At 33.6% G+C, this 26,433-nt stretch overlaps 3 protein-coding genes across 3 annotated transcripts in view; all 3 read left to right on the top strand.

Moving 5' to 3' along the window:
* The first annotated feature begins 5,210 nt into the window (after nt 1-5,210).
* Nucleotides 5,211-21,999, top strand: LOC131659619 (putative disease resistance RPP13-like protein 1). Its single transcript, XM_058928786.1, has 5 exons — nt 5,211-5,359; nt 6,168-6,220; nt 7,291-7,364; nt 13,699-14,931; nt 19,781-21,999. Exons 1-5 carry the CDS (start codon nt 5,211-5,213, stop codon nt 21,596-21,598), a joined length of 3,327 nt encoding a protein of 1,108 aa, XP_058784769.1. The 3' UTR covers nt 21,599-21,999.
* LOC131593179 (putative disease resistance RPP13-like protein 1) overlaps nt 5,917-26,433 on the top strand; it is a 60,579-nt gene continuing 40,062 nt past the window's right edge. The window contains exons 1-2 of the mRNA XM_058865450.1: nt 5,917-6,220; nt 7,291-7,371. The gene's annotated coding sequence lies outside the window, so the exon portion shown is untranslated. The remainder of the gene's footprint in view (nt 6,221-7,290; nt 7,372-26,433) is intronic.
* Nucleotides 16,861-19,289, top strand: LOC131593178 (D-ribulose kinase-like). Its single transcript, XM_058865449.1, has 6 exons — nt 16,861-17,072; nt 17,176-17,216; nt 17,321-17,389; nt 17,474-17,965; nt 18,038-18,170; nt 18,822-19,289. Exons 4-6 carry the CDS (start codon nt 17,834-17,836, stop codon nt 18,947-18,949), a joined length of 393 nt encoding a protein of 130 aa, XP_058721432.1. The 5' UTR covers nt 16,861-17,072; nt 17,176-17,216; nt 17,321-17,389; nt 17,474-17,833; the 3' UTR covers nt 18,950-19,289.

Raw genomic sequence — 26,433 nt, 5'->3', positions numbered from 1 at the left:
GATGTTCCAACTCAATTACCAGTCAAGTCTTAATTTCAAGTCACCTTCGATTCGGAAAACAACAACTCCAACAACGCTTGCACTGTTGCCAACAACAGCCTACTGAATCAATCATCTTACAACTGAAACATAAACGAGAAGCGAAGCTTCTTCCCTACTTGTTTCAAACCAACTTCCGAAACAAACAACCAAGTACCGACAGTGATTCACTCACATGTCGCGTACCAAGGGGTAATACTCCAACAGTATTCAACTGTCGTACAACTCAACTGACTCGACAATTGGCCGGACGGACCGACCTTCTCTGATACCACTATTGTAACACCCTTCTAAACCCCGCAGAAATTAATAAAATAATTCAGAGTAAAACATGAAAATAAGGGTGCCACAATTCAATTTAAAACAAATTATCATAAATCAATTGTCATGCTTCACTTAGGGACAAAATCATCACTTTAACAAAATCATATTTCTACACAGCGGACATTAATCAACAGATAAGCATAACATCATTTATGCAATGTCTCACAAATTACTCCAACAACAACAAAATAGAGTATCATTATAAACTCTAAACTAGCGTTCCCCCCAGTGTTACAATATCAGAGCATGACACCGATGCTATACTAAACAACTGACTCATGAGGTAATCCTCACCGAACCGAAAACCGCTATCCTCAATATGAAAATATAAAAAGTAAGGGTGAGTTTCATTCACAATTAACAAATGTTATCGAATCATAAACAATAACACATCATAGTCACATTATTCACCCAATTTCATTATGTTCTGATTGTCAGGAGGTACTCATCAACACACAACAGCAAATAGAATACATTACCAAAAGACAACACAATAATTCATCCACACAAATCATAACAATTACACCATCATCACAGATTATAACATTGGACAATCTTCCGTTCATGTTATAATCATACAAGTAGCCTAATGCAAATGCAACTATATGTATGTGGTACCAGAATCTGGGATAACCCATCTCACCGATCCACCATCGTCAAGGATACGACGACACCCACTCACTAATTCCACACAATGGGAATTAGCTACCACTGATCCACCATCGTCAAGGATCAGCCACATGATGATTATGAGATGCATGTATCAACCATAACATGTTCATCATCAATATTAAACAACCAAATGTCATAATCATCAACCACCACAATAGTCAATAGCCACACACAGTTAAGCTATTACTCAACCATAATAAAATACATATTTTTACATCAACAATATATGTATAACAAACACCAATTACAACCACAACATCATAACAGGTAAATCATTCATTAATGTGCTTGTACGCATAAACCACCACACAGTGCAACAACGATAACACCTCTCACAATCGTGTACCAAGTCCAACAAATCAACCCAACAACAATGGAGCATTTACATCACCATTCATCAAACACATGATAACCATATTTACCACGAACAACATCCATTTTGCATAACAAGCAGAAGCAATCACATTATAACAACACCCATCATTGCACATATTCAATTATGCAAACAACAAATCATTGCACCTCATCAACTATGCAAAACAAGAATAAACCACATTTGAAGAAAATGATACTTTTCAAAATAAAATCAAGTTATTGTTGTTTTATTTATTTAATATGGTATAGCATTCAATTTAAGGAACAACGTCCAAAACGGCGTCTAAAACGGACTTACGGTTTGAAAGTTACACATCTTTACATTTTTCAAAGAAAACAATTATTGCTACAGCACGCGGCGCCACACACAGTCCGCAGCGCGTAACGAATAGAAAACACGCCTTCGCGACGCAAACAAAGGTTCGCGGCGCGAAACGATAAAAGAACTACGCCTTTGCGGCGCGCACCTACCTTCGCGGCGCGAACTGGCAAAAGTCAGAGCTCTCATCGTAATTGACATCATTACGGGATTTACCCCAAAATCCCCAAAATCCAAACCAAGTTATGTCATGAACCTCAAACACTACCATATCAGCCACATACATGTTATAACACAAATATAACACGCAAAGAGGATCATTTAATCATCATAACAATCATATAATCATACAATTCATCAAATTATACAATTTCCCTTCAAAATCATCCCAAAACCCCAATCTAGCATATAAGCAATTGACACAAATAATGCATCTAAATCAGTCCTATTATCTATAATACGATAAAAGATGTTAAGCGGAAGAGTCCCCCCTTACCTTAGCCAAGGATCTTGATTAGCCCTCTTCCTCTCCTATTCCTCTTTCACGTATCAGCACTTCTACTCTTCTGCTTCTCTTTCACATCTATTTTCTTTTTTCCTCAATTCCTTATTTTTATGAAAATAGATTTTAATTTAGTAAAAGGCCTACTAACATAGCACCCCCTCTTTACTAACACCACATTTGGCCCAATAGTCCATCTCCTAATCCTTTCCAAATAATTCCACAAAATACCGAATAATTTTTAAATAATAATTTAATTTCCGATTAAATTAAAATTATAAAATATGGGGTGTTACACAACTCACCCATATTCTTCCATTGTCATGGTAAGAGTAGTTATCCACATAAGTATTATGCACCCGCAATTTATTCCTAACCATACTAGCTTTGGACAATTTAACTCTGGTCTCAAGTAGAATGCAAATTTTTGGTTGCAATTTGAAGAGATGGGAGTTAATCTCTCTTAATTTTCCAACCTTATTTAGCCCCCTCACATTCCAAGACACTATCATGGATCAAGTATTTCCTGCACTAAAGGGTCGATCCAGCCCCCTAATGCATTGAATCCATTGCTGCAGTGAAGAGATGTTAACTCCTTCCCATTATTTCTACTTGGCCCGTGACCTCTACTCCCTCATCTAGGTGTTGACCACTCAATCTCGACAGCCACACCCTCAGGAGATCCCTCATCCTCTAGCACCCTGGTTGTAGCCACCTCACCTCCTTGATTTTCCTTCCCTTCATGGTTTTTTGCTTAGGTTTCCACTGAGGCACGATGTGTTTCGCATCACAGTTGTGCCCAAATTTCTGACACCTCCCACAGAACTTGGGCAACAACTCATACTCAACAGCCTGCTTGACCAACTTCCCATCATGGTTTTGTATAGTGATTTCCTTGGTTACTTGCTGCGTAGCATCAACTTCAATAAGCATCCGGGCATATGAAGCTCTCCATTTCTGTGCAGTGCATTCATCTGTGACTACAAGGGTTCCAATAGCACTACCTATCTTGTTCAGACTCTTTTCTCCCCACAACTCAATTGGTAATTGGGGCAGCTTCACCCAAATTGGTATCGTGCGAAGCATGTCATTCTTCATACTAAAATTAGGTTTCCAATCCCCAAGTAGCATAGGCATATTCTTGATCATATAAGGCCCATTCATCAGTATCTCCTCTTTCTCCTTGAAAGACTTAAATCGCATGATGAAGTAGCCATCGTCATGGTACAACAGATCTGGAAATTGCACCATGTTCCAATTCTTCATTATGAACTGCTTCACCATGTTCATGCTAAGTTCACCCCCCAAAACATACATGATCAACAATTTCTACAACAATTTCTCCATTTACAACTTTAGGTGCTATAAATTCAAGGCTCATACCATTTGTAGGTTTTCGGTTGTTGCTGATGACATCCATCCAGAGTTTGCGAGGTGCATCAGTGTTAGCAGTAGGTTTGGGGGTATGTCCCTTCTCCGATCGATCCTCGTTACTATGAGTCCCAGTGGTGTGCTTGCTACATCACTCTCGTTACCATCCAGATTAAGCGTAACATTCTCCTGTGGTACTTCCGGTTCAGCTTGCAGTTGCACCAACGAAGTCGTTGGCGACGGAGGCCCCAAAATATGCGGGGTCTCCCCCGTCCCCGTCCTCTCCCTTTCCCTTTAATGTTAATTTAAAAGTCTATTATTATTATTATTATTATTTTATTTTTACTAATCTTTTTATTATTATTATTATTATTATTATTATTATTATTATTATTTTTATTATAAAGCATATTTGTTAGTTTTATATCAAATATAAATTCCTATTAATATTTAATTTTCAATTACTTGGACAATATTATTTTATCTTTTAATTATTATACATTTATGTTATTTACTAATAATAACTTATTCTTAATTATAATATAATAATTGACAATTAAATACAATTTAAATTTTTTATTATGATTTAATAAATGTTGCTTATATTATACTAAAATACTTAATTACTTTAAAATTTAAAAAGTTAAATTGGTATGCACGTAAAAATTATTTATACCATCAATGTAATGTATGTCAACTAATTTCTTTAAAAAAACTCTATTTTCTAAATAGAAAATTTTAAACTAATATTTTAAAAAAGGCTATTAACAAACTAATAAATTTTGAGAAATATTAATATTATAGATATTATTAACGAATAAAAATGAATTATTATGGAGATTTTACTAATAACTTGTGGTGTGATAAGTCACTTATCAATGCATGTTAAAAATTTTTATTTTTACTCAAAGTTATCACTTTTAAAATTTATTTAGCATATCATTATTTAATATTTATTTCAAATATATAATACTTAAAAATTCAAATATAAACTACACAATTTTTTCAACAACCGCGCATCGCACCTGTCAAAGTCTAATTTAGGAAGTACATACACGACACTGACACTGTGACACTGATCTATAAAGCACATACACGACACTGACACGTTGACTAAGATCTTTGAAGCACGAACACGACACTGACACGTTGACACCGATAATAATTTTAAAAATAAATAATTGAACGTAACCATAGTTGACACCGACACGAACACTCACATTTTTTTCAGAGGTGTCGATGTTAAGAATGTAATTCTTATGGATATGTGATAGGATTGTGGAGTTAATTTTAGACAATATAAATGTTTAAGTTAGAAGTTGAATTTATATCAAATGATGCTTTCATTTTCGATCTCTATCTCCCCCAAATTAGATTAGATGATAATTTCTACGTTTGATGGAGAAGAAGATGCCTACTAGTGGATTCTTTGCATAGAGAAAATTTTCAAAGAGCAAAGAACACGGGAAACATTAAAAGTGGTAAAAGCTATTACATCATTTCGAGAAAACTTGGAACGTATTCACCACTGTGTTTCTCTGGCATTTTAAACCCGAACGATGTGACATTTTACCGAAAGAAGAAGAGGAGAAACCAAATCAGGATTCAATGAATTTCATCAAGAAAACTTTTGTTCATGAAGATTTTGCTGCTGAATCTCGAGTTGTTAGTGAAAGGGTTCAAAATCCTGTACTGAATTTGAAGCAACAACTAATTTCAAATCCAATTGCAATTTTATCTATGATTCTCAATATACCGTACACATGCAATTTTTATCTTTTTATCTATCTAAAAAGTATTCAAGACATTATACATATCAATTGAGGAAGAACCATACAAGCCAGTGAGTGTTCGTTGTTTGTCTTCTAATCTTTAGGATTATCACAATCTGAATCTTATTTCTAAAAATCAATTAATAAGTTCTTTAATTATATATATATATATATATATATATATATATATATATATATATATATATATATATATATATATATATATATATATATATAATATTATTTCTACACTAATTCATAGTCCATGTTTTATTTTGTTGAGCATACATATTCCATTGACCATATTTTATTCTAAAATAATTTTGTAAAATTGAAATAGCTTAATTGGTAAGAATTTTGACAAAATAATACAACAAAATGAACAAGGTATGAAATTATTGTAGGTTACTAGTGTATGACAAGTTAAGAATCAAAACAAACTTTATGGCACATGGGATTAATTCGTTGTCGATAACAAACAAACTTTAATAGTTCCCTTTACATTTCTTTTAGCTTTCGCATAAGGTTCTTTTTCAATTTGGGACACTCGTTTTTGTTATCTACTATTAAATATCAATCTCTTGTGTGGTCTGTGGGAAAAGACATTCACTTTTCTATTTCACTACACTTCAACTTCTTCACAGTACTTTGTGTTGCCCATAAATATTTTTTTAATTAAGAGATCTTATTCTAAGTTTCTTTGTTTCCACAATCACTATCCGTCAAGTAATTTCTCTATTTCATTCAGAGATCTTATATATTGTTTTTATTGTTCTTAAATCTTCACTTTCAGATTTTCTTTCACAGGAGATCATAACTTCAATTTGTTTACTCACATATTGATAGGTAATAATATATCTTTCTCCCTTCTTAAATATATGTTTAGTTTTATTTTACCTGAAAAATATTCTACTATATTTAGGTTACCAGATTTAATTTTAGGTTAGTTGATTTTTATTACTTAATTTTCAGCTTTTTTTTAATATCGACATAAATTTGTGTTCTTTAATTTTCTAAATCTTACTCTAATTTTAATATTAACTTTTAGTTTTTTTTTTTTGGTTGAAAATTTCAATTTTGTCTCTTGCTTTAAGAAAATCAAAACAACTATGTTAGTCTATTAAAAAAATTATTATGCTATTGTTATATTTTTTTAAAGAATGTTTAAATTTGAATTAATTTAGAATAAAATTTCAAATTGGTTTAAAAAATTGAAAAGATCAATCAAACTATTTAAGTCAGATTAGCTTTCAAATTAAAATTTTAAAGTCATAAACCGTAAAATATTTTGATACTCTTATATTTATATATTTATGGGTTTAATGGATATGCACCTGTCATCCAATAAAAAACAAACAATTTGTCATATCATTAAAATTTTTTTAAAATAAAAATGGGGTGTAATTGGATGCATGATTGTGATTGGTTGACAGTGTAAAATTATTGAGTGGATCATCCCTTTTCTCTATATTTATATGATGTATTTCATTAATTTATTACTAGTTGGTTTTTTATTTTTTAATCAGTTTAATAGTCTAATTTAATTTTTGTTTTTAAATTTTTTTATATGCTTCAAGCATAATGGATAAAATTTATTTCATAATTTCAAAAATTTGATGTATTATATATATTATATTTTATATTAAATATTTTATTTATATCGCTTTTTTCTAAAATTATTAATTAAATAATAAATAAAATTCAAAATAAAAAATAAAAAATTAAACAACGATAAATTAAATGTTTGAATTATACATTTTTAAGTTGCCATTCAAAATCAAATGAAAACACATATATTTAACTTCAAATTGATCCAAATTATTTTTATTTTAAAATTGATGCAAACCATTTTTATTTTAAAATTAGTCCAAATCATTCTTTTCACAGACATTCATTGTTCTTAACTCCTTTTATAGGTACAGCTGTACCGGGTTTCAATATTCCAACTTTCAATCAGGAATTTGTGAAAAAGAAGTTCCACTCAAACAAAGTATAAGGTTTGTATTCGACTTTTCTGTTCAATTTTGTTGGATATGATATTTAAATATGAAATAATTTTATAATAAAATATAAAATAAAGAAACTAAAAAAGCGGTATGATATTAAGGACTAGTTTATTATAGTTTTAAAATTTGTTTATATTATCAAAACTGATTTTTATGAAAAAAATTAAAAAATTAACTCATTTTTTAATATCTTACAAACTTAATTTTGACATCAAATAACATAAATATATATTATTAAATAATTGTTTTTTTTTTGTTTATCACCACCGGTTTAGTTTGGTTCGGAGGTCAGTTCTGGGATCAAGTGGTTCCAGCCCCCTTCGGATCGCAGTTGCGGGGGATCGAAATTTAATAATTGTTTTGAATGATAAAATATAATGTATAATAAAAAAGGGGGAAAATCAAAATCCCAATCACAAATACAATAAAGTCAAATTGGCACAAGACGTATCGAAGAAACAAAAAATAAGAAGACAAATTAAAACACGGAAAAACAAACACTCAAAAACAAAAGCGAACAAACACCCAACCAACCATAAATTGGAACCAAAACTCAAGAGTTGCACCCACACAACAAAGTTCCACCGAAAAAAAACCCAACTAGAGTTCAGATTTCCTGACCCACCATTGGCAGACTAGGAGAACCACAACAACACCAAAAAACCACTAAACACATTTGTAGACGATCATACCTTTTGATCTGTTATTAGTTAAGACTCAGGATAGAGTCCTGAAATCAATCAGAGAGAGAGAAGGAGAAAGATATGAACGACTCCATAATCAACACTAAGCCAAAAGTTCTCTTATTGGCCACCTCTTTCACGATAGTTGACGAATTATAGAAGAACTTCTCATTAAGCATGAACCAAAAAATCCACACAACTACATGTCAAATCATGGCGAAGACTCCCCTAGACTTAACCTTTGTCCTTAACGAGAGGAAAAACTTCAAAACGTTCCACAGATTCCCAGGAATATCCAACTACACCACCTAACTACCGGAAGATCATATGTCAAACACTAGAGGCTAAAAAAATAAGTGACAAATAGATTGGAAGCAAATTCATGCCAAACCCTACAGAAGATACAAGAGATAACCTCTGGATCGACAACGACCTTCATATTGAACAAATTTTATCTAGAAGAAAACTTATCCTGTAAAATCTGCAAGGAAAAGACTACCACCTTAGATGGTTAACTATTCCAAATAAAGGAAAGACATGGGAACTCCCTAACTAAGGTGGGCTCTATGGGCTGGCTGTGAGCTACAAGGGTAGGTACGCAGACTCCCCAGACAAGATATTATATCTAGAATGCCTCCAGATCCACCTATCACTCTCCTAAAAAAATTACAAACTAAAGGTTATTCACAGATAAAGAAAGATCTCATCCACCTAAGGTCCTATAAAATCCTCGCCACTTCCCTCCTCTCTACCTCAATCACCATTCCAGCTTGAAATTGAGATATGCTAAAATGTCTCTAAAATATAATCTTAAAAGGAATACTACCTAACTAATGGTCTTTTGAAAAGGATGTATAAAGACTTGTCGTCACCTTATCAACAAACAATTCCTCAAACAAATTAGGAGGATCATGCTTCTAGAATCCTATGAGGGGAACTCCACTCCCACTAAGAAGAAATGGAACGGAGCCCCAAAGATCTACCCTCACACAATGAGTAAAACTTGAAGGCACTATACTTGGAAGAGAACATATCAATCCACATACCAGAAAGCACCTAACAAAAGCCTCCGTCTTCATTTGGATAAGATGTGCTAGATTGACCATCCAAAGATCTCTAAGACCTAATCCCTTGTCTCCCTTACATTTACAAATAATAAACCAATTACCCAAGAGGTGTTGGCTTCCCTTTTTACACCTTTTCAAAGGAACCTTCTCTGAATCCTAACCAACCTTTTTCCACACAATCACATATAACTATAAGAAGTAAAGAAAGAAAACATTAATTGCATTGATAACAGTGTTGAGGAGAATCACTTGACCCCCCTTAAGGCTCACAGATCTATGACTCTAGGAATCACATGTCTTCCAAATCAGGTTGATAAAGGGGTTCTCAGGTGGATTCTAACCAAGGAAATCCTCAACTAATCTTAAAAAGGAAGGGTCAACATTAATCTCAATCAAGATACTCATATAAAAATTAACCCTAAGGTCAAAAGGAAGCTCAAACCACCTTAGATTCGTTTTGATAATCCATATATTCCCATACGAAGGCTCATGCAAAAGTAAAGTGTCATTGGAAGATTGAAGATGAGAGACTACCAAGGAAAGAGAAACTCTAAACCTAGAGAAGAAGTTGAGATCAGAAGCTCTCTTGATTAGCCTAATGAGACATTCCACCAGAAGGAGGAAAAATAAGAGATATAGGGTCTCCTTAGTTAAATCCTCTTTGAATTCAAATCTCTTTAGTTGAAAGCCATTGACCAACATGGCCAAATTTCCTATAAAAACATAGGCAGTGATCTAAGATTGCCATTTATCATTAAAACCAAATTTGATAAGCATAAAATTCAGGAAGCTCCAGCTAACTGGATCATACGTTTTCTCTAAGTCAACTGTAAATATGAAAAAAAAGACTTTCTAGGGAGTTTGGCTAAAATGACAACCTTATTAACTGCCATGACTCTATCAACCATCATTCCCCCTTTTAAGAAGGGCGATTAATTCGAAGAGATCAGCTTGTCTATAACAAATCTCAGCCTCTTAGACAAACCTTTGGTTACCAAATTTTAGAGGGATCCAACTAGGGAGATAGATCAAAATTCTGCCAAGGAGAGGGGTCCTTGACCTTGTCAATAAGAGTCACAAAAAAGGAAGAAAAATTGTGAAGTATAGATGCAAATATAATCCACAAATCTACCTTTAACAAGTTCTAGAATATTTTATAGAAGGAAAAATTAAATCCATCAGGACTTGGACTCTTATTACTGTCACCCAGAGACACCACCGCGTAAAGCTCCTCAAGAAGTAAAGAAGAGGTCAAGGCCAAATTGTCCTCCTCTAAGAGTGACCGAAAAGGCACCCCAAGAAGCCTAGGTCCGTGAACATTCAGTTTAGAAAACCGCTCAGAGAAATAATTAAAGATCTCTTCCAAATCTTGGACACTCCTTCAAGCCAACCATCCCCGACTTTAAGAGTTAAGATTGAATTCCTCTAACTCCTGCACTTGATCAGGGTATGAAAGAAAAATCGAATTGGCATCCCCTTCCTTGAGTCATCTATACTTTTCTCTTTGGGATGACAAAGAATACTTTGTCCTAAGAAGGGCCCAAAGATCATCAATGGAAGAAGACATAGTGTCCGCTTCCTCCACAGAAAGGTCATTTTGGTTTACCAATAGATCTAAAGCCCTAATCACCACTCTAAGGGACTAAACTTTGGAATCCAACTTACAAACACTTGCTTATTCCAATATTTGAGAGGTTTTAAGAGACATAACCTTACCCATAAGAATAAAGGCCTTCCATCATGGATTTGAAGGAACATGCCAAGAATTTAGGAACAACACGAGGAAATCAGTATGTGATAACCACTGATTTTTAAATCGAAACGGTTTTGAACCCTGCAACTAATTAGAATACTTACAAAATACAGAACAATGATAAAAACATCTATAGAGAGCTCCCACTATGCTATTGGTATCCATCAACTTTTCCACCCCTCAAAAATCAAGATCTGATCTTGCCTACTAACTGCCCCCTTCCAGGTTTAAGCCAAATAAACTTCTTTCCTAAATGGGGAAGATCCAACAAGTTAATTAGGTAAATAAAGGTTGATAGGGCCACACATTAGACATTACTATAGAGGTTAGAATAAATGTAAAAACATATCTCTCAATTGGAGAGGAGTGTAATTGAAATCTCCTATAACACATTGAACCTCTCCTTAAAGAGAAGCCTTGCAAAGACAGAGATATGTCCCATATATATTTTTTCCACATAAATAATATTTAGAATAGCTATTAGCCACAAAATAAATTGTCTTAGCATCTCCCCGTTCTAAACACACATCAAGACACTAGGACTCAAGAAAGATAAAAGGGAAATCATTTTCAAACTACACTAGATCGAAAGAAGCCCATCACTATTACCAACCACTGGAGTAAAAGTTTACTCATAGGACAAATTCACCCAAAGGGAATGAACATTAGAATCAATGATATGAGGGAGTAACGTATCTTGAATAAACACAAAATACAAGGAATTGTCTAGAATAAGATCCATCACCTTCCCTCTTTTGACGTACTCTCCAGACCTTTATTAATAAAAGATCAAATTAACATCACCCTAGAAAAAAAGAAGTTATTTTATTCTATCTTTATTTTCCACATACATAATATTTTCTAACTCAACTTGTCAATTAGAAAATGCTCACAACCTAACTGCTTTGTAATTCTCAAAACTATTTTAGATGTATCACTATCAATATTTAAAGACACATTGGGTAAACTCTTCTTTAGAGACAACAAACATGAAGAAGAAAGAAATTGAGAGCCTTATAAACAAATAAATAAAACCTTTGTGAACACAAACCTCTCTTTGGTATAGGCGTAGGAATGTTATCTTGCAGACAATTACAACTAGAAGTATAAAGATCACTAGAGAGGTTAGTCATATCTAACTCTTGAGGATGAGTGGGGAACCCCTATATCAACTTGTTTGGAATATGGTTTGAGCCTGAGTGTGAAACGCGATGACCAAAGGTAAAGTTTAAGTCAAGCACTCAATAGTAAGGGAATATCTTGAACTAGCCACTGATGAAAACTCTGGACTCTATGAAAGCGAAGAGATTCTCACATCCCAACCTCTGAGGGAAAGATAGAGGAGATGAGAACAGGTAGCAAAGTATCAACATAACCCAAAGCTCTCACAAATATTGGTGGATTTCCACCCTCGTAAAGAGAAGAAGGATCAAATTGTATGAGGGGTGCAAGATATAATATTTGGCAGGATGAATCCAAATTTGCATCCCAACCATTAGATCCTGGGCGGCGCGAAACTTAGACAAGAAAATAATATGTTGTTTCATTACCAACTCCAAAAGAAAATTCTACGTTCAAAGAAAAAGGGGTGTCGAGCTTAAAAGTGAACCAGAACTAACAACCAAGGGACCACAATAGGAGCCGGCAAATTCAAACTGACCAAAATGGGATTTAGGAACACTTGTAGAACCTGAAGGAGTACCAAAATTCCTGAGGCCCATATATGAAAAAGGTACACACGCTAAGGGTCTGTTTGGTTCAAATGAGGGGAGGGGAGGGATTTTAATGGAGGGAAGGGGAGGGGAGGTGAGGAGATTTTTTTAATTAGATAGGTGTTTGGTTCAAACGAGGGGAGGAAAGAGGAAGAGAGGGATTTTAATTAAAAATATGTTTGATTGAGGAGGGGAGGGGTTTTATTAATAATTTACATTTTTATCCTTATTATCTTATATAAGTGATACAATATGATATTCAAATGTGAAAAATGTATACATATTTTTTTGTTAGTAAAAATTCTAATATTGAGTGACTAAAAAGTTATAATTTACTACATAATGTTAAAACATTAATTTCACTTAATTCGAATAAAATATTCAAAAACAAATTAAATTATATGTTTATAACAACTTTTAAATCTTAATGAATTATTCAACACATTATATACATAAAATAATTTATTATTAAATATAAATGGTTTAAATGTTTTAATAAAATAAATAAAAAATTAAAATAAAAGATTTAAAGTTTGATATAAAAGAAAATATGAGATGATACATAACAAAATTAGAAAAAAAAAATATAAATAAACATAAAAGAGTTATAAAAAAATAAAAAGTGTGTTTTGGAGGGGTTTTGCTCCCCTCCCCTCCCCTCCACTCCCTCATAAAATTTGAACCAAACACATTTAATTAGAAATATTCCCTCCCCTCCCCTCCATCTACCTAGAACCAAACACACCCTAAGGATGAGAGGAAGAAAGGCACAAAGTGAGAAAAATAGGATAATACTCTTTCTCCTCAAAATAATGGTTGATTTGCAAGAATTTATCAACCCAAAAGTCTAAGTCTTTCTTCCAACCAACAACCGGATCTGACATAACATCATCCTTTTTTGAAGCTTCCTTAATCATCCAATGAGAGTAAACATAATCATCTACCTTTAAAAGCACTTTATCATCTATAAAAGGACCAAGCTCAATTACAATCTTAATCCTACATAAGTCAAAATTAATGGATGATTTAATGCATGAGTTTAAGTCTAACACTTCACTAAAGAGATCATCAATTCTAGATCTCAACAAACCATGTGTTAATAGGTAGCCCTTTTCAAGCTAGAACATCTTTTAAAGCAAAATGATGTGTTGGGATTGAAAGAAGGAACATCTGCTCGTAATGGACTTGAAGTCGGTCCAGGATCTTCAAAAAGAGTGCCAACAACGTCTTTGGTGGATGAATCTAGAATACTTGGTAGAAATGGTGATAAAGAGGAAATTATTGATTTCTTACTTTTAGACAATGGTAGTGGTTGCAACCACGCACCAATAATCAGCATAGTTGGTCTTGGTGGGATGGGTAAGACAACCCTTGCTAGGCTCGTCTACAATGACGACAAGGTGCAAACCAGCTTTGAACTTAAAGCTTGGGTTTATGTTTCAAATCCATTTGATATTTTTGGGCTCACTAAAGAAATTCTCGAGCAATTTAATTCTCCAACAGATAGTGAAAGCTTGGAAATACTTCAACGTCAATTGCAACAGATAGTAATGGGAAAGAAATATTTGCTTGTTCTAGATGATATTTGGAAAGCTAATGAGAAAAGTTGGGAGCAGTTACTAATTCCCTTTAATAAAGGATCTTCTGGAAGTAAGATGATCGTGACAACACGAAGTAAGGATGATGCATCAGCCATGGAATCTGCCAAGTTAGTTGAATTAGAACAACTCGAGAAGAGTGATTGCTGGAGTTTATTTGTGACACATGCTTTTTACGACAGAAACGCAAGTGATTATCCAGATCTTGAACCAATTGGAAAGATGATTGTAGACAAGTGTGGAGGGTTGCCATTAGCTGTTAAAACAATGGGGAACCTCTTGAGAAAAAAATTCTCTAAAAGTGAATGGGAGAAAATATTGAAGACTGATATGTGGTGTTTATCAGAGAGAGACAGCAACATAAATCCAGTATTGAGACTGAGTTACCATAATCTTCCTTCAAATTCGAAGCGTTGTTTTGCATATTGTTCCATATTTCCCAAGGGTTATATGTTTAACAAGAATAAGTTAATCAAAATGTGGATGGCAAATGGTTTTCTGAATTCCTACAAAAGTAACAAAAGTAAAAAAGAGTTGGGTAGTGAGTTATTTGATGATCTTGAGTCAATTTCATTTTTCCAAGAATCACTATATTTTCCTGGACTTTTTGTCATGCATGATCTTGTCAATGACTTGGCAAAATCAGAGTCTAGAGAGTTTTGCTTAGAAGTGAAAGGTGATATGGGGCAAGATATATCTGAAAGGACACGCCACATTTGGTGTTCTCATGACACTAGTGCAAAAAGAACAATATAATTTAAAAATTTACACCCAATATATTAAAAATGGGTGTAAATGAGAAACACGGTGGCAATTTTGTAAATAAAATATCTTTCTAGGTATTTTCAGATGACAATATACACCCTATTTTCTAAAAAAGGGTTTAAATTAAATATATTATTTATAATCAAATCTGAATTACTCCCTTTAAACTAAAAAATGGGTGTGAATTTACGTAAACTAAAAAAAATTATAACTCAAAATATTATTAAGAAGTTAATAAATGAATTTTAATAGGTCTCAATTTATTAGAAATAAAATAATTTAAACATATTAATGACATAGTAATAAATAGTAACAAATTTGTTAAAGTGAATAAAATAATCCAGATTCGTCACATTTCACGCAGATTCATCGCACAATGTTCTAAACCCAGATTCATCGCATTTCACCGGAACCATTTTCACCAACGCTTCTCATCGAAACTCTTCGCTTATTTCACAGCTCACCATCACAGTTCACCACCGACAACGAAGCTGAAGAAATTTGAGAGGAACACATCGTTCATTTCATAGTGACGACAACGAAGCTGAAGCCGTTTGATCAAATTCCCCAACCAAATACCCCAAAACGAACTTCATGGCGACGCCGTCATTTTGTTCTGGAAACTGAAGTGTGCCGGCGGCGATGCCGAATTGCTTCACGTTTCCGACAATCATCGAGTCGTGTGCGGAGTCGAAAGGATTTGCAGAAGGTGAAGAAGTTCATTATTGTGCTGCGAAGTGCTGTTTTAAGTCAAATTCATTTGTGGATACTTCGTTGATTGACATGTACTCGGTAAAGGGTTGTATTGAAGATGCTTATAAAGTGTTTAGTGAAATGCGTGAGAGTAATGTTGTTGTGTGGACTGTTGTTATAAGCGCTTATATATCTTGTGGTGATGTGGCTTCTGGGAGATTGCTGCGTTGTGGGATGTCGCTATTCTTCGGGTGATGATGATGATAGAGATGAAGGATTGGCGTCGTGGTTTGGTGGATGAAGGATGTTGAAGGCGATGATGTCGTTGCTGTATAGAGAAGATGAGAGTTCTGCAGATTGAAGGTTGAAGTGGTGGAGATGGTGAATGGTGAATTGAAGGTTGGAGTTTGAAGATTGTTTCGTGAATTGGTGAATGAAGACCCTCAAGGATTGAAAGAGATTTTCTGAGTATTTGTGATGAATAAAGAGTTGATTTTTCTTCAAGGTACCCTCAAGGGTGAGCCAAAAATGATTTCCCTTTGTGAATGAAGACCCTCAAGGTATGCTTTATTTCCTTTATGAGTTATATGTTAATGACTAAATTTTGGTGGACCGGTAAGAACCCCGACATCGATTCCAGCTTGCTGTAGGGGCTCAATGGCTTCTGGTACATCCTCTAGCAGCTTGTCCTCAATTCTAGTTGCTCCAAATAAATTCAAATTGCCTTCTATAAGAGCTGCAGATTGGTTTTGAAGTTAATGCTCTTTTTTTTGTGGTGATTCTTTCTACTGGACCTCTATTGGTTAATTTGAGTTTTTCTATAAGCATAAACATCTTTGATACTGTTTATGATAGTTTATAGAAACAACTTATAACATGTCCATAAGCTGTTTTTAACAAATATCCAGAAGCTCTCCAACATAGCTTATTTGATAAGCACATATGCTATAAGGGCTTAAGTAAGTTGTTGATCCAAAAATATAACTAATAAGCATTCTATAATAAAATCACCTAAAGCTAAAATTACAATTTTCACTTTCAGATGCAATTTTCCTTTTTTCTCTATCAGTTCTCAGTAATGATTATGGCATGTTGAAAACAAGCACATAAGATTGTGTGATTTTCTGTGTTTGACATTAAAACATGCTATAGCAAGAGGACTTAAAGATCCTTCTTTTCGAGTGATTTAAAGCCACTTTGCAATTTCAGCTAATCTAGGAGAGGTAGCAGCAAAGGTGATGTATACTCTCATGCCATTCACTTAAGATCATTTGTTTCCGCATTATTTTCATGGTGTCGTTCTGTTATGTTACAGTGTTCATTTAGTGGAACTTCGACTACAAACACAATGGTTGGCGCTATTTCAGTAACCCACCCAGCAACCACCATTTTAACATCTCGGACATATAGTCGAAAACCTGGTAGGCAATGCAATCTAGACTTTCAGAACCACCAACCGCTCTTTTTCTTCATCTTTTATCTTCAACAGATTCCAGTAATACTTTCTTACTATTATTTCTATAGGTTTCTTTGGTGGATTTGGTTTTGCTCCAACTGCATATTCTGTAAGGCTTTTTGTTTTCACATTTTCTTCATGCTCATATCAAATTGCCAAATTTAGTTCTCAAAACTAAAAAATAATGCAATTCTTGGCTTGTAATTGTTTCAGCTTCCTAGCATAATGTGGCTAATAATTAAGAAGCCAAAGAGATTCAGCACCAACTGGTTCATCAATTGGGTAATTATCAATTCACATTATCATCTTTTCTTTAAAATCTAACAATCCAAAATCAGAATACAATTAATGTGTATTTCATTTCAGGGTTCAATTTACATAGGAGTGTGTATTATGGTGGCATCCACAGTTGGTGGCTTAAGGAACATTATTGCTGATTCATCCACTTACAGTTTCTATACCTAAACTACACGATGTTGCAATTATCTCAAACTTTACCCAATGTCTTTACTTTTTTTAGTAGTATGATGAATCATAGTTATTGTATGATTAATTATAAAAAATAATAGCTCACATAAAGTAGCACAATGTTGAATTGCATGGTGTATACTATTAAATTTTAATTGCAATTTTAGTCCTTCCTACTATTTCACTTTGTAAGAATAGTCTCTATTTTTTGTTTTATAATGAAACTCAACCGTAAATACGAAGGTTTAAACTCCAGTGATGACGTTCAATCTAACGATATTAACTTTTGTGTTTGTTGAGTTAGGATTTGTCAACAAAACAGTCCCAGATTGGCTTATGTGGCTTCTTCATGAAAAGCTTGGAGTTTCAGATTACAATAATGCGCTGAAGGCATCATTTAATAAGCTCTAACTTAATATCTGTTTTTGAATTGGACAATTTATCCATTTTTATGTTTTGCAGGTTGGTTATGTTCCTGAAGCTGACTCATATCCATCATGGCTAATCTCTCAACCTTACTCTCATCTTTTACCTTCAGTTGTTGCACCAGGAACTCCAATTGCTTGTTTAAAGGAGGAACTTAGAAATAAATTTGGTATGTTTTCTTTATCTGTATAAATTGTGGTTGTATGAGAATCTATACAAAGCAACACTTAGGGGAATCTGTACAAGTAACAAATCTCTCTGGTCCTATTTATTGCTGTGTTGTAGTGGTACCCGATTTTCCTTAATTAACTGGTTAAAATATTTGTTGCTGAGAAATTGAGAAATATTTGTGGCCAGAAGTATTGAATCATAACTACAAATGGTATACATGCTCACATGCAAAAGAATCTAATTCAAAGATATAATCAGTCACATACTTCTTTAGATATTCATTTCTAAAACTAGCATGAAAGATCTACATAATAATTAGTTATGGACTAAACATATAAATTGATTCAAATCATTTTCTATATGAACTCTTTTAATGGAACAAGTTCATGCATGCGCTAAAACCGGTAATTATTGAAACATTGGTAATTATTGAATTGGGAGAAATTGCACCTATCACTGAAAAGAATCTTATTCCTTTGGATATTCTGTTTTGATGTTGTTTTATTAGCCAAAGATTGTTTGAACTATTTAGTCATTTGACTTATGCATTTTCACGGTTGTTCTGATTATCCTGATTGGGCTGTTTCAAATATATTGTCATCTCTCTTATGCGTATTGAAGTGATTTTTTTCTACTTTCGAGTTTTCAGTTGCAAAACCTCTAGTTGTGGATGGCACTGCAAAGTCACATGAACTATATCTTGCTTATGACGAGTTCTCTCTTTCAGAGCTTGAACCTCCTCTGGTTCTACAAGAGTTTGTGAATCATGGTGTGTAATCTGATTCATAGTCCACTATCAGTCTGTATGTTGGAAAGGATAACTCAGCATTAAAAGTAAATGACGTGAGTATTATTCAAAAGACTAACGTAGAGAAAGCGGAATCTCATACAAATTACAATTGTTAATTTCTTTTATGTGTATGATTTTATAGTACTTGAAATATTATGACTGCACATGATTTTGTATACCTTTTGGTTAATATTAAAAATATTTTGACTTAGTTAAAATATGATTTTTATGTGTATGATTTTATAGTATTTGCAATATTATGACTGAAAATGAAATATAACTAAATGGTGTATATAAAATAGGGTGTAAATAGATATAATTGTTCATTCATAAATGGTGTATTTACACCCGATTTTTATTAAAATATGCTGTAATTAAGAACATATCTACACCCGGTTTTTATTAAAATAGGGTGTAATTAAGAACATATCTACACCCGGTTTTTATTAAAATAGGGTGTAATTAAAACGTAATTACGTTCAATTACACCCGATTTTTATTAAAACAGGGTGTAATTAAAACGTAATTACGCCCAATTACACCCGATTTTTATTAAAACGGGTGTAATTAAAACGTAATTATGTCCAATTACACCCGATTTTTATTAAAACAGGGTGTAATTAAAAACGTAATTACACCCGATTTTTATTAAAACAGGGTGTAATTAAAAACGTAATTACGTCCAATTACACCCGATTTTTAAACGGGTGTAAATTCGTTAGACATTTCTCACCCTGTGGATATACACCCGATTTTTATTAAAAATAATGGGTGTAAATTTAATAAAAAACGGGTGTAAATTAACATTTTTGTACTAGTGTGATTTGAAAGTCGGCGATGGGATATTAAAGCACATTTCTAAAGCTAAGGGATTACACAGCTTGTTGGTAGAATCACCAAGGTATGGTGGCAAATGCTTCATGATAAGCAACAATATGCAATGTGATATGTTTTCAAAATTAAAATATTTGCGGATGTTATCATTTAGTGATTACAAAAATGCATCCGGAGAGCTAGAACTAGCGGATGAGATAGGGAGTTTAAATCTTTTGCGCTATCTAGACCTGTCTTGGACAAATATTAAAAGGATACCCGACTCTATCTGTAAGCTTTATAACTTGGAGAGACTGGAATTGGAAGGGTGTGATAATTTGACTGAATTTCCTTTAGATTTTTACAAACTTGACCGTTTAGGCCATCTTAATTTGGAAGGAACTCCAATAAAGAAGATGCCAAAGAACATAAGGAAACTAAACCATCTACAAACACTGACTAATTTTGTTGTGGGAGAGTCGAGTGGGTCTGATATTGAGGAGTTAGAAAGTCTCAATCTTCTTCAAGGAAAAATTAGTCTTTCAGGATTGAACAATGTCACGGATCCTACACATGCCGTAAAGAGCCGTTTGCAAGATAAGAAGTATTTAGAAGAAATACATATGATATTTGATGGTTCAGTAGTGGAAAGCAATGTGTCTGTCTTGGATGCCCTTCAACCAAATAACAATCTGAAGAGACTCACTATCCAGAACTACAATGGCAATATGTTTCCAACTTGGATAAGGGGATGTGATTTACCCAATTTAATATCTCTTAAACTTCAGAACTGTAATGGAATAAAGATCTTTGGCAATAACTCAACAAATGTTCCATTCAAGTTCCTTGAAGTTTTGAAATTTGTCTGTTTGTCTGAATGGGAGGAATGGGTATGTATTGAAGGGTTTCCTCGGCTTAAAGAGATTTCTATAAATGATTGTCCAAAATTGAAAAGGGTATCACTGCCTCAACATCTTCCTTCATTACAAAAATTGATGATTGGGGATTGTGAAATGCTAGACGTATCATTTCCCAATTTTGATAATATCATAGAGTTAGATATATGGAGTTGTGGGCGGATTTTGATAAATGAGTTGTCATCCAGCTTGAAAGATTTCAGAGTTGAGGGAAATCAGTACGTTGAGTTTTCCATGGATCATTTAATTAACAATCCCAATTTGGAAGAGTTGGAGTTGGATTTCAAGGACTTTGTAGAATACCCCTCAATGGATTTGTGTTGTTATAATTCTCTGTCAAAACTTTCAATAAAAGGATGGAAGTTCTCCTCCTTGCCTTTTTCACTACACTTGTTCCCCAATCTTGAATATCTAGAAATCCGTGATTGTCCAGAATTAGAATCTTTTTCTATGGGAGGTTTGCCTTCAAACTTGAGCTGCCTTACAATATATAATTGCCCAAAACTAATTGCTTCCAGAGAGAAGTGGGGTTTGTTCCAACTCAATTCTCTATATTACTTCACTGTTAGTGATGATTTTGAAAACGTGGAGTCCTTCCCCGAGCAGAACCTACTGCCACCAACTCTGAAAGTTCTTACATTGGATAAATGTTCAAAGCTAAGAATATTGAACTTCAGGGGATTTCTCCACCTCAAATCTCTTAGTAATATATGGATTGAAAATTGCCATAGTCTTGAGAGTTTGCCGGAGGAGGATCTACCCAACTCCCTTAGAGTATTATCAATTCTTAGTTGTCCATTACTCGAGGAGAAATACAAAAAGGAGGGAGGAGAGCGTTGGCATACAATTCGTCACATCCCTAATGTGAGCATTGACTTTATTTACCAGGATTGGATTGAGGGGTAGAAATGAGGTGTTTGTCACAGGCAAGTACAATCCACGTGTTCATTTTTTCTTAACTTTTGTATTTGCCATAATAATAAAACCCTGTATTTCATATTGAACAGTGGCAATTCTACTGAAGCTCAAAGATCTTGCAGTTGCAGACCAAGAGATACCATTGCCATCAACATGAAGCGCAACCGCTCTCCTAATCTTTTCATCAATTCAAAAGTATATGTGTAAATAAATAAAAATATGGATTTCAACAGTTTTTGATTGTTGTGTGGTTAATAAGAATTTGTATTTCCCTTTGTTAATTGTCTAGTTTTCCTTTTCTGTAGTGTATATTGTGTCTACCTACAAAACATTAAGACTGGATACTGTAATATTCCTATTATGCTATTGATTCTCAAGTTGTCAAAACCTATTTATATCTCAAGTTGTCAAAACCTATTTAATTATATACAAAGTCTCTGTCTACCAGGATCTTATCAAATTCCTTGGGGTTCATGCTTAATAAAATTAATCACAGTTCTTTCTTTTGACAATAAATTTTGTCTTCCTGAACAAAGTTGTCTTCAAGAAGGAATTTAGAGCTATGAAATATCATATTGCTTCACTGATGTAAGTGATTATCCTATGCATAATTATGTACTTTCTCTCAAGTTCTGTGAGACTAGTTTGCATGTGGTTTATGAATGAGGATGTCTTCTGAAGACACTGATTTTTTTTGAGGAATTTAAGCTACATGTACAAAATAGGACAGTAAACTAGCAACAAAAATACTATAAATTTTTAAAAGCTACAAGAAAATAGTAATAGTGTCATTTTTTTAACAGCAATTATATATTAGAGTTTTAATTTTATTATAATATAGTCCTGATAGTTCATAGCAATAGAGCTTGGGTGATAGACTTGTTTAAGAAAATAATGATTTGGAAAGCAGATTATGGGATCGATTTCAACCTGTACTGGAAGCTGCTGCAGGGCATGTGCAGAATGTATTTTCTGAGTGTTTGTGAACTGAGTACTAATACAGAAGCTGGTTTTTGGTTAGGCTATGTGTGGTCTCATTTTAAACAGGTTACCATACAATTCATACACGGTATCGGTAATTTTAGGTTGCACGATCTTTGTAAAAATTTGAAGGCTTCAATTCCAAAGGCTGATGATAATATAAGAGAGTAAAAGCTATTTTCATGTGATAGCATTTGTCATTGTTCATAGGTGAAAACAATAACGATTTTGAGAAATTGAGAGCTTTATGGGAAAAGGTAATAGGCAACATAAAATTCTCACAGTACCATATTTGATTTTACAGAATACTTTGTGTTTAACAAGTTAAGCTATAACAACATGCTAGCTGCTACATCTGATATGTATGTTTAAATAAAAAAAGATCTTAACAGCATGCTGCTATAATCACATTTTTACATTCCAATGATTCAACAAGATTTTTTATCTCTTGTTATGAGTAAAAAGTTTAAAAGCAAGATTAATCTATTTATAATGTGTCACAATGGGAGTTTTTAAACTTTTTACTATTCTTTTTCTAGATTATTGGTTAGCATAATGTAGGTTGTTTTTCATTTTTTGAAATTGTATCTAGTTGCCCCGCGCACTTCCTCGTGCATGCAACACACTGGCTTATAAGGCCAACACACATAATATAGGAGAATTGTGAAATTTACTAAGTAACTTTTGCATTATCTCTACTTCTGATGGTATCACTAATCTAATCTTCCAATAAAGCAATCCTTCCCTGACAGGGTATTGAGTTGGTTCAGTGGCTTGTGCGTATGTATCAATTAATTGCTTGTAATGCGGATCAACAACTAATTTAGCAGTTAATTCTTCTAGAAACAAGGAATGCAACTCAGACCATGCAAACATAAAAATTCGTGATATGCATCCGCAACTTTATTATCCTTTCCGGGCGTGTATTCAATTTGAAAGCCATACCCCAAAAAACTTATGTAGCCACGCTTGTTGTGCGGGTGTTTGAAGGGATTGATCCATCAGGTTTTTCAAACTTCGCTGGTCAGTTCTGATGATAAACTGGTTGCCTAACAAATACTGCCTGAATTTGGCCAACGCTTAGGTAATAGCCAATAGTTCCCTTGTGTAGGCGGGTTGCTTTTGCTTGCGAGGTGACACTTTCTTGGAGAAGTAGGCAATAAGATGGCATTTTTATCCCAGTACAACTCCCACCCCGATGCCCGAGGCTTTAGTTTCTATAATAAATAGTTGTGAGAAGTCCGGTAAACCTAACACTGGTGCTTCCGTCATGGCTGTTTTTAGTTTTCGGAAGGCTATGTCTGCATCAGCATCAGGGGTCCATCTGAAACTGTCCTTCTTCAAAAGATCCATTAATGGAGCAGAAATGTTGGCATAGGCTTTGATAAACCTTCAACAGTTTGATATTGCTTAGTGTGAGCCATTCCAAAACTACTTGCACTTTGCTCATTTCTATCGGAACTCCTCTACCCGAAACCTTGTGCCGTAAGTAATCCACTTCCGTAGCGCCAAAAGAGAATTTGGAAAGCCTGGCATATAGCTGATGTTGTTACAATGTTTGTGAGACTGATTCTAAGTGCCATAAATGATCCCTCCATGATGCACTGTATATCGGTATATCATCAAAAAAACGAGAAAAAACTTTTGGAGCGCACTTTGAAATATTTTATTCATTAAGCATTGGAATATATTGTGGTATCATTTGTATTGCAAAACACTCATCAATTGCCTTTGTATTGCAAAACACTCTTGAAGTGATTCAATTGAGCTTGTGTTTCTTCCATATTGTCTTTATCCTGCAGTGTGATAAACTGATTCTTCAGGAAGAGTTTTAATTTCACAAAGTTGTGCATCGACATAAACTGTGCAAACCCTATTTATATTTTCAGGAACACTTTATGTTTAGCAAGTTTAAACTATAACAACATGCTGCTACATCTGATATATGTATTTACATAGAAAAAGATTTTCACATTCCAATGATTCAACAAGATTTGTTCCAGGTTACCGTTTAAAGAAAGATAGTTATTTTCTACAACATATTTGAAATGTAACTTTTGGTTAAAAGTTAAATTATGAAAATTTTGGAAGGCATGCAGGTCAGAGATAGCCATGTGTCACTATTCTAATCTATCTTTCTTTGTAGTCAAGTTTTATGTACAAAATGTCACAAGAAAGACTATTATCAGTGACTTATGTATATATCTAACCATGGTTTTCTTTGCATTTATTTACCAAATTCGTCGTTCTCCGTAATCGTTAGTCATTCTCGTCACCAGACGCCCATGTTTGCATGTTATATACTTACCAACACTCACGGGAGACGACTCCGACTATGAATTCGTCACATTTATCAAAGTTCAAACTTATTTTGTTTGACAACCAACTATAACATCTTGATCGGTGCCATCAAGCTCTGGTTTCAATGTCAATAACAAGAAGACTATATACAGTGCTGTGATCATTCCAAGGATATCACCATTCATTGTCGCACATAATGAAAACAAGTTATGCACAACTCTGTTATTTGCCATCACACCTCATTTCCAATTGCAATACCAATCATCTACCACTTGTTATGATATTTGGGTGGGAAAAGACCTAGAAAGTCTAATGCAACAATATCCATTATCTCTATAAAGTTGTTGTTAGTCTCAACACTCTAAAGTTGGAAAATATGGATGTGTTGATAATTTGGATCATTTAGTCTAACATCCCATCCCAAACAACACAATGAGCTCTTCTTATGTGGATTCCATCCTTGATTGCAAACGTTGAATAGGCTCACATAGTTTATTCTTTAAAAATGCATGCTGAGAATGCACTCAAACCAACTCCAATAGTTCATTGTATGGTTGATCGTTGCACAACTCCATATTTTCCATCACACCTAATTTTCAACTGCAATAACAATCATCCATCACTTGCTATGATGTGTAGGGGATAAAATACATTCTTTTGTTTTAATAATTTTTACTATTTTTTTATCACGTCAGTTTTTTACTAATTCCCTAACATTGTAGGGATACAATATTTTGTTTTTAATTTTGAATATAAAAACAATTATAAAAAAATTATGTCCGTGAGAGAATAATCATTCTTTGCTTACTACGAAAGTAATCTTATCCTTAGATTTAATTGAATACTGTTTGGATTGAAATCATTCCACTTTTGGTAATTTATCCATGAGAGAGGTATATGCCTTCAAATATATGAAGCTCAAACAACTTTTCACTGGCTCCACCACTAGTTTCATAATTTAATAATTTTCTACGAAGACAATATTTGACATAATGATTTTTTGACAAATCGTAACAGATAAACCCTTTAGCATCATGTGTGTAAGTATATTATGTATCAAACATTTGTTTGCATTAAGTTCAAAAGATTAATTATTATGTAGATGCAATGAAGTTGTAAAACTATTACCAATAGAAACTCATCAATATCAGTTTCATTCTCATGATCAATCATCCTAGTATAGCATCCTCTAAGCTTGTATTTTCTAGTAAAGAAAAAATATATCTGTTAAGGTATTGATCCAAGTTAACTAATTTCATGAAATGAACAAACTAACCAAAATAATAGAGTGCTCTTGTTGCTATTGCTTGTGGAAATCCCAAAACCTAAAGGTCTTCAAGAAATTTTTCATTCACTTTTGGAATAACCACTTTTTGTAAAAAATAAAATGATAGAAACTACAATAAATATGCAAAAAATACAGAAAATAAAATTATATGACACTAGTGTTATTAGTATTACATGTTATATTGCAAGTACTTGATAATGTGAAGAAACATACAACCAAATTATTGATTTTTCTGAACTGTTCTTCTGTCTTC

Source organism: Vicia villosa, linkage group LG3 (assembly GCF_029867415.1).
Source record: "Vicia villosa cultivar HV-30 ecotype Madison, WI linkage group LG3, Vvil1.0, whole genome shotgun sequence".
Classification (NCBI taxonomy): Eukaryota; Viridiplantae; Streptophyta; class Magnoliopsida; order Fabales; family Fabaceae; genus Vicia; species Vicia villosa.
The sequence above is the reverse complement of the archived record's forward strand: the minus strand, read 5'-3'. Positions and strand labels throughout refer to the sequence as shown.

Excerpts from the sequence above, each read along its gene's own strand:
- LOC131659619 (XM_058928786.1), top strand. The coding sequence starts at position 5,211 with ATGAATTTCATCAAGAAAACTTTTGTTCATGAAGATTTTGCTGCTGAA. Across the intron at positions 5,360-6,167 it reads TCTATGATTCTCAATATACC|ATTTTCTTTCACAGGAGATC; the intron begins GTACACATGCAA and ends CTTCACTTTCAG. Across the intron at positions 7,365-13,698 it reads AGAAGTTCCACTCAAACAAA|GTAGCCCTTTTCAAGCTAGA; the intron begins GTATAAGGTTTG and ends ATGTGTTAATAG.
- LOC131593178 (XM_058865449.1), top strand. The coding sequence starts at position 17,834 with ATGACGTTCAATCTAACGATATTAACTTTTGTGTTTGTTGAGTTAGGA. Across the intron at positions 17,966-18,037 it reads ATTACAATAATGCGCTGAAG|GTTGGTTATGTTCCTGAAGC; the intron begins GCATCATTTAAT and ends TATGTTTTGCAG. Across the intron at positions 18,171-18,821 it reads GGAACTTAGAAATAAATTTG|TTGCAAAACCTCTAGTTGTG; the intron begins GTATGTTTTCTT and ends TCGAGTTTTCAG.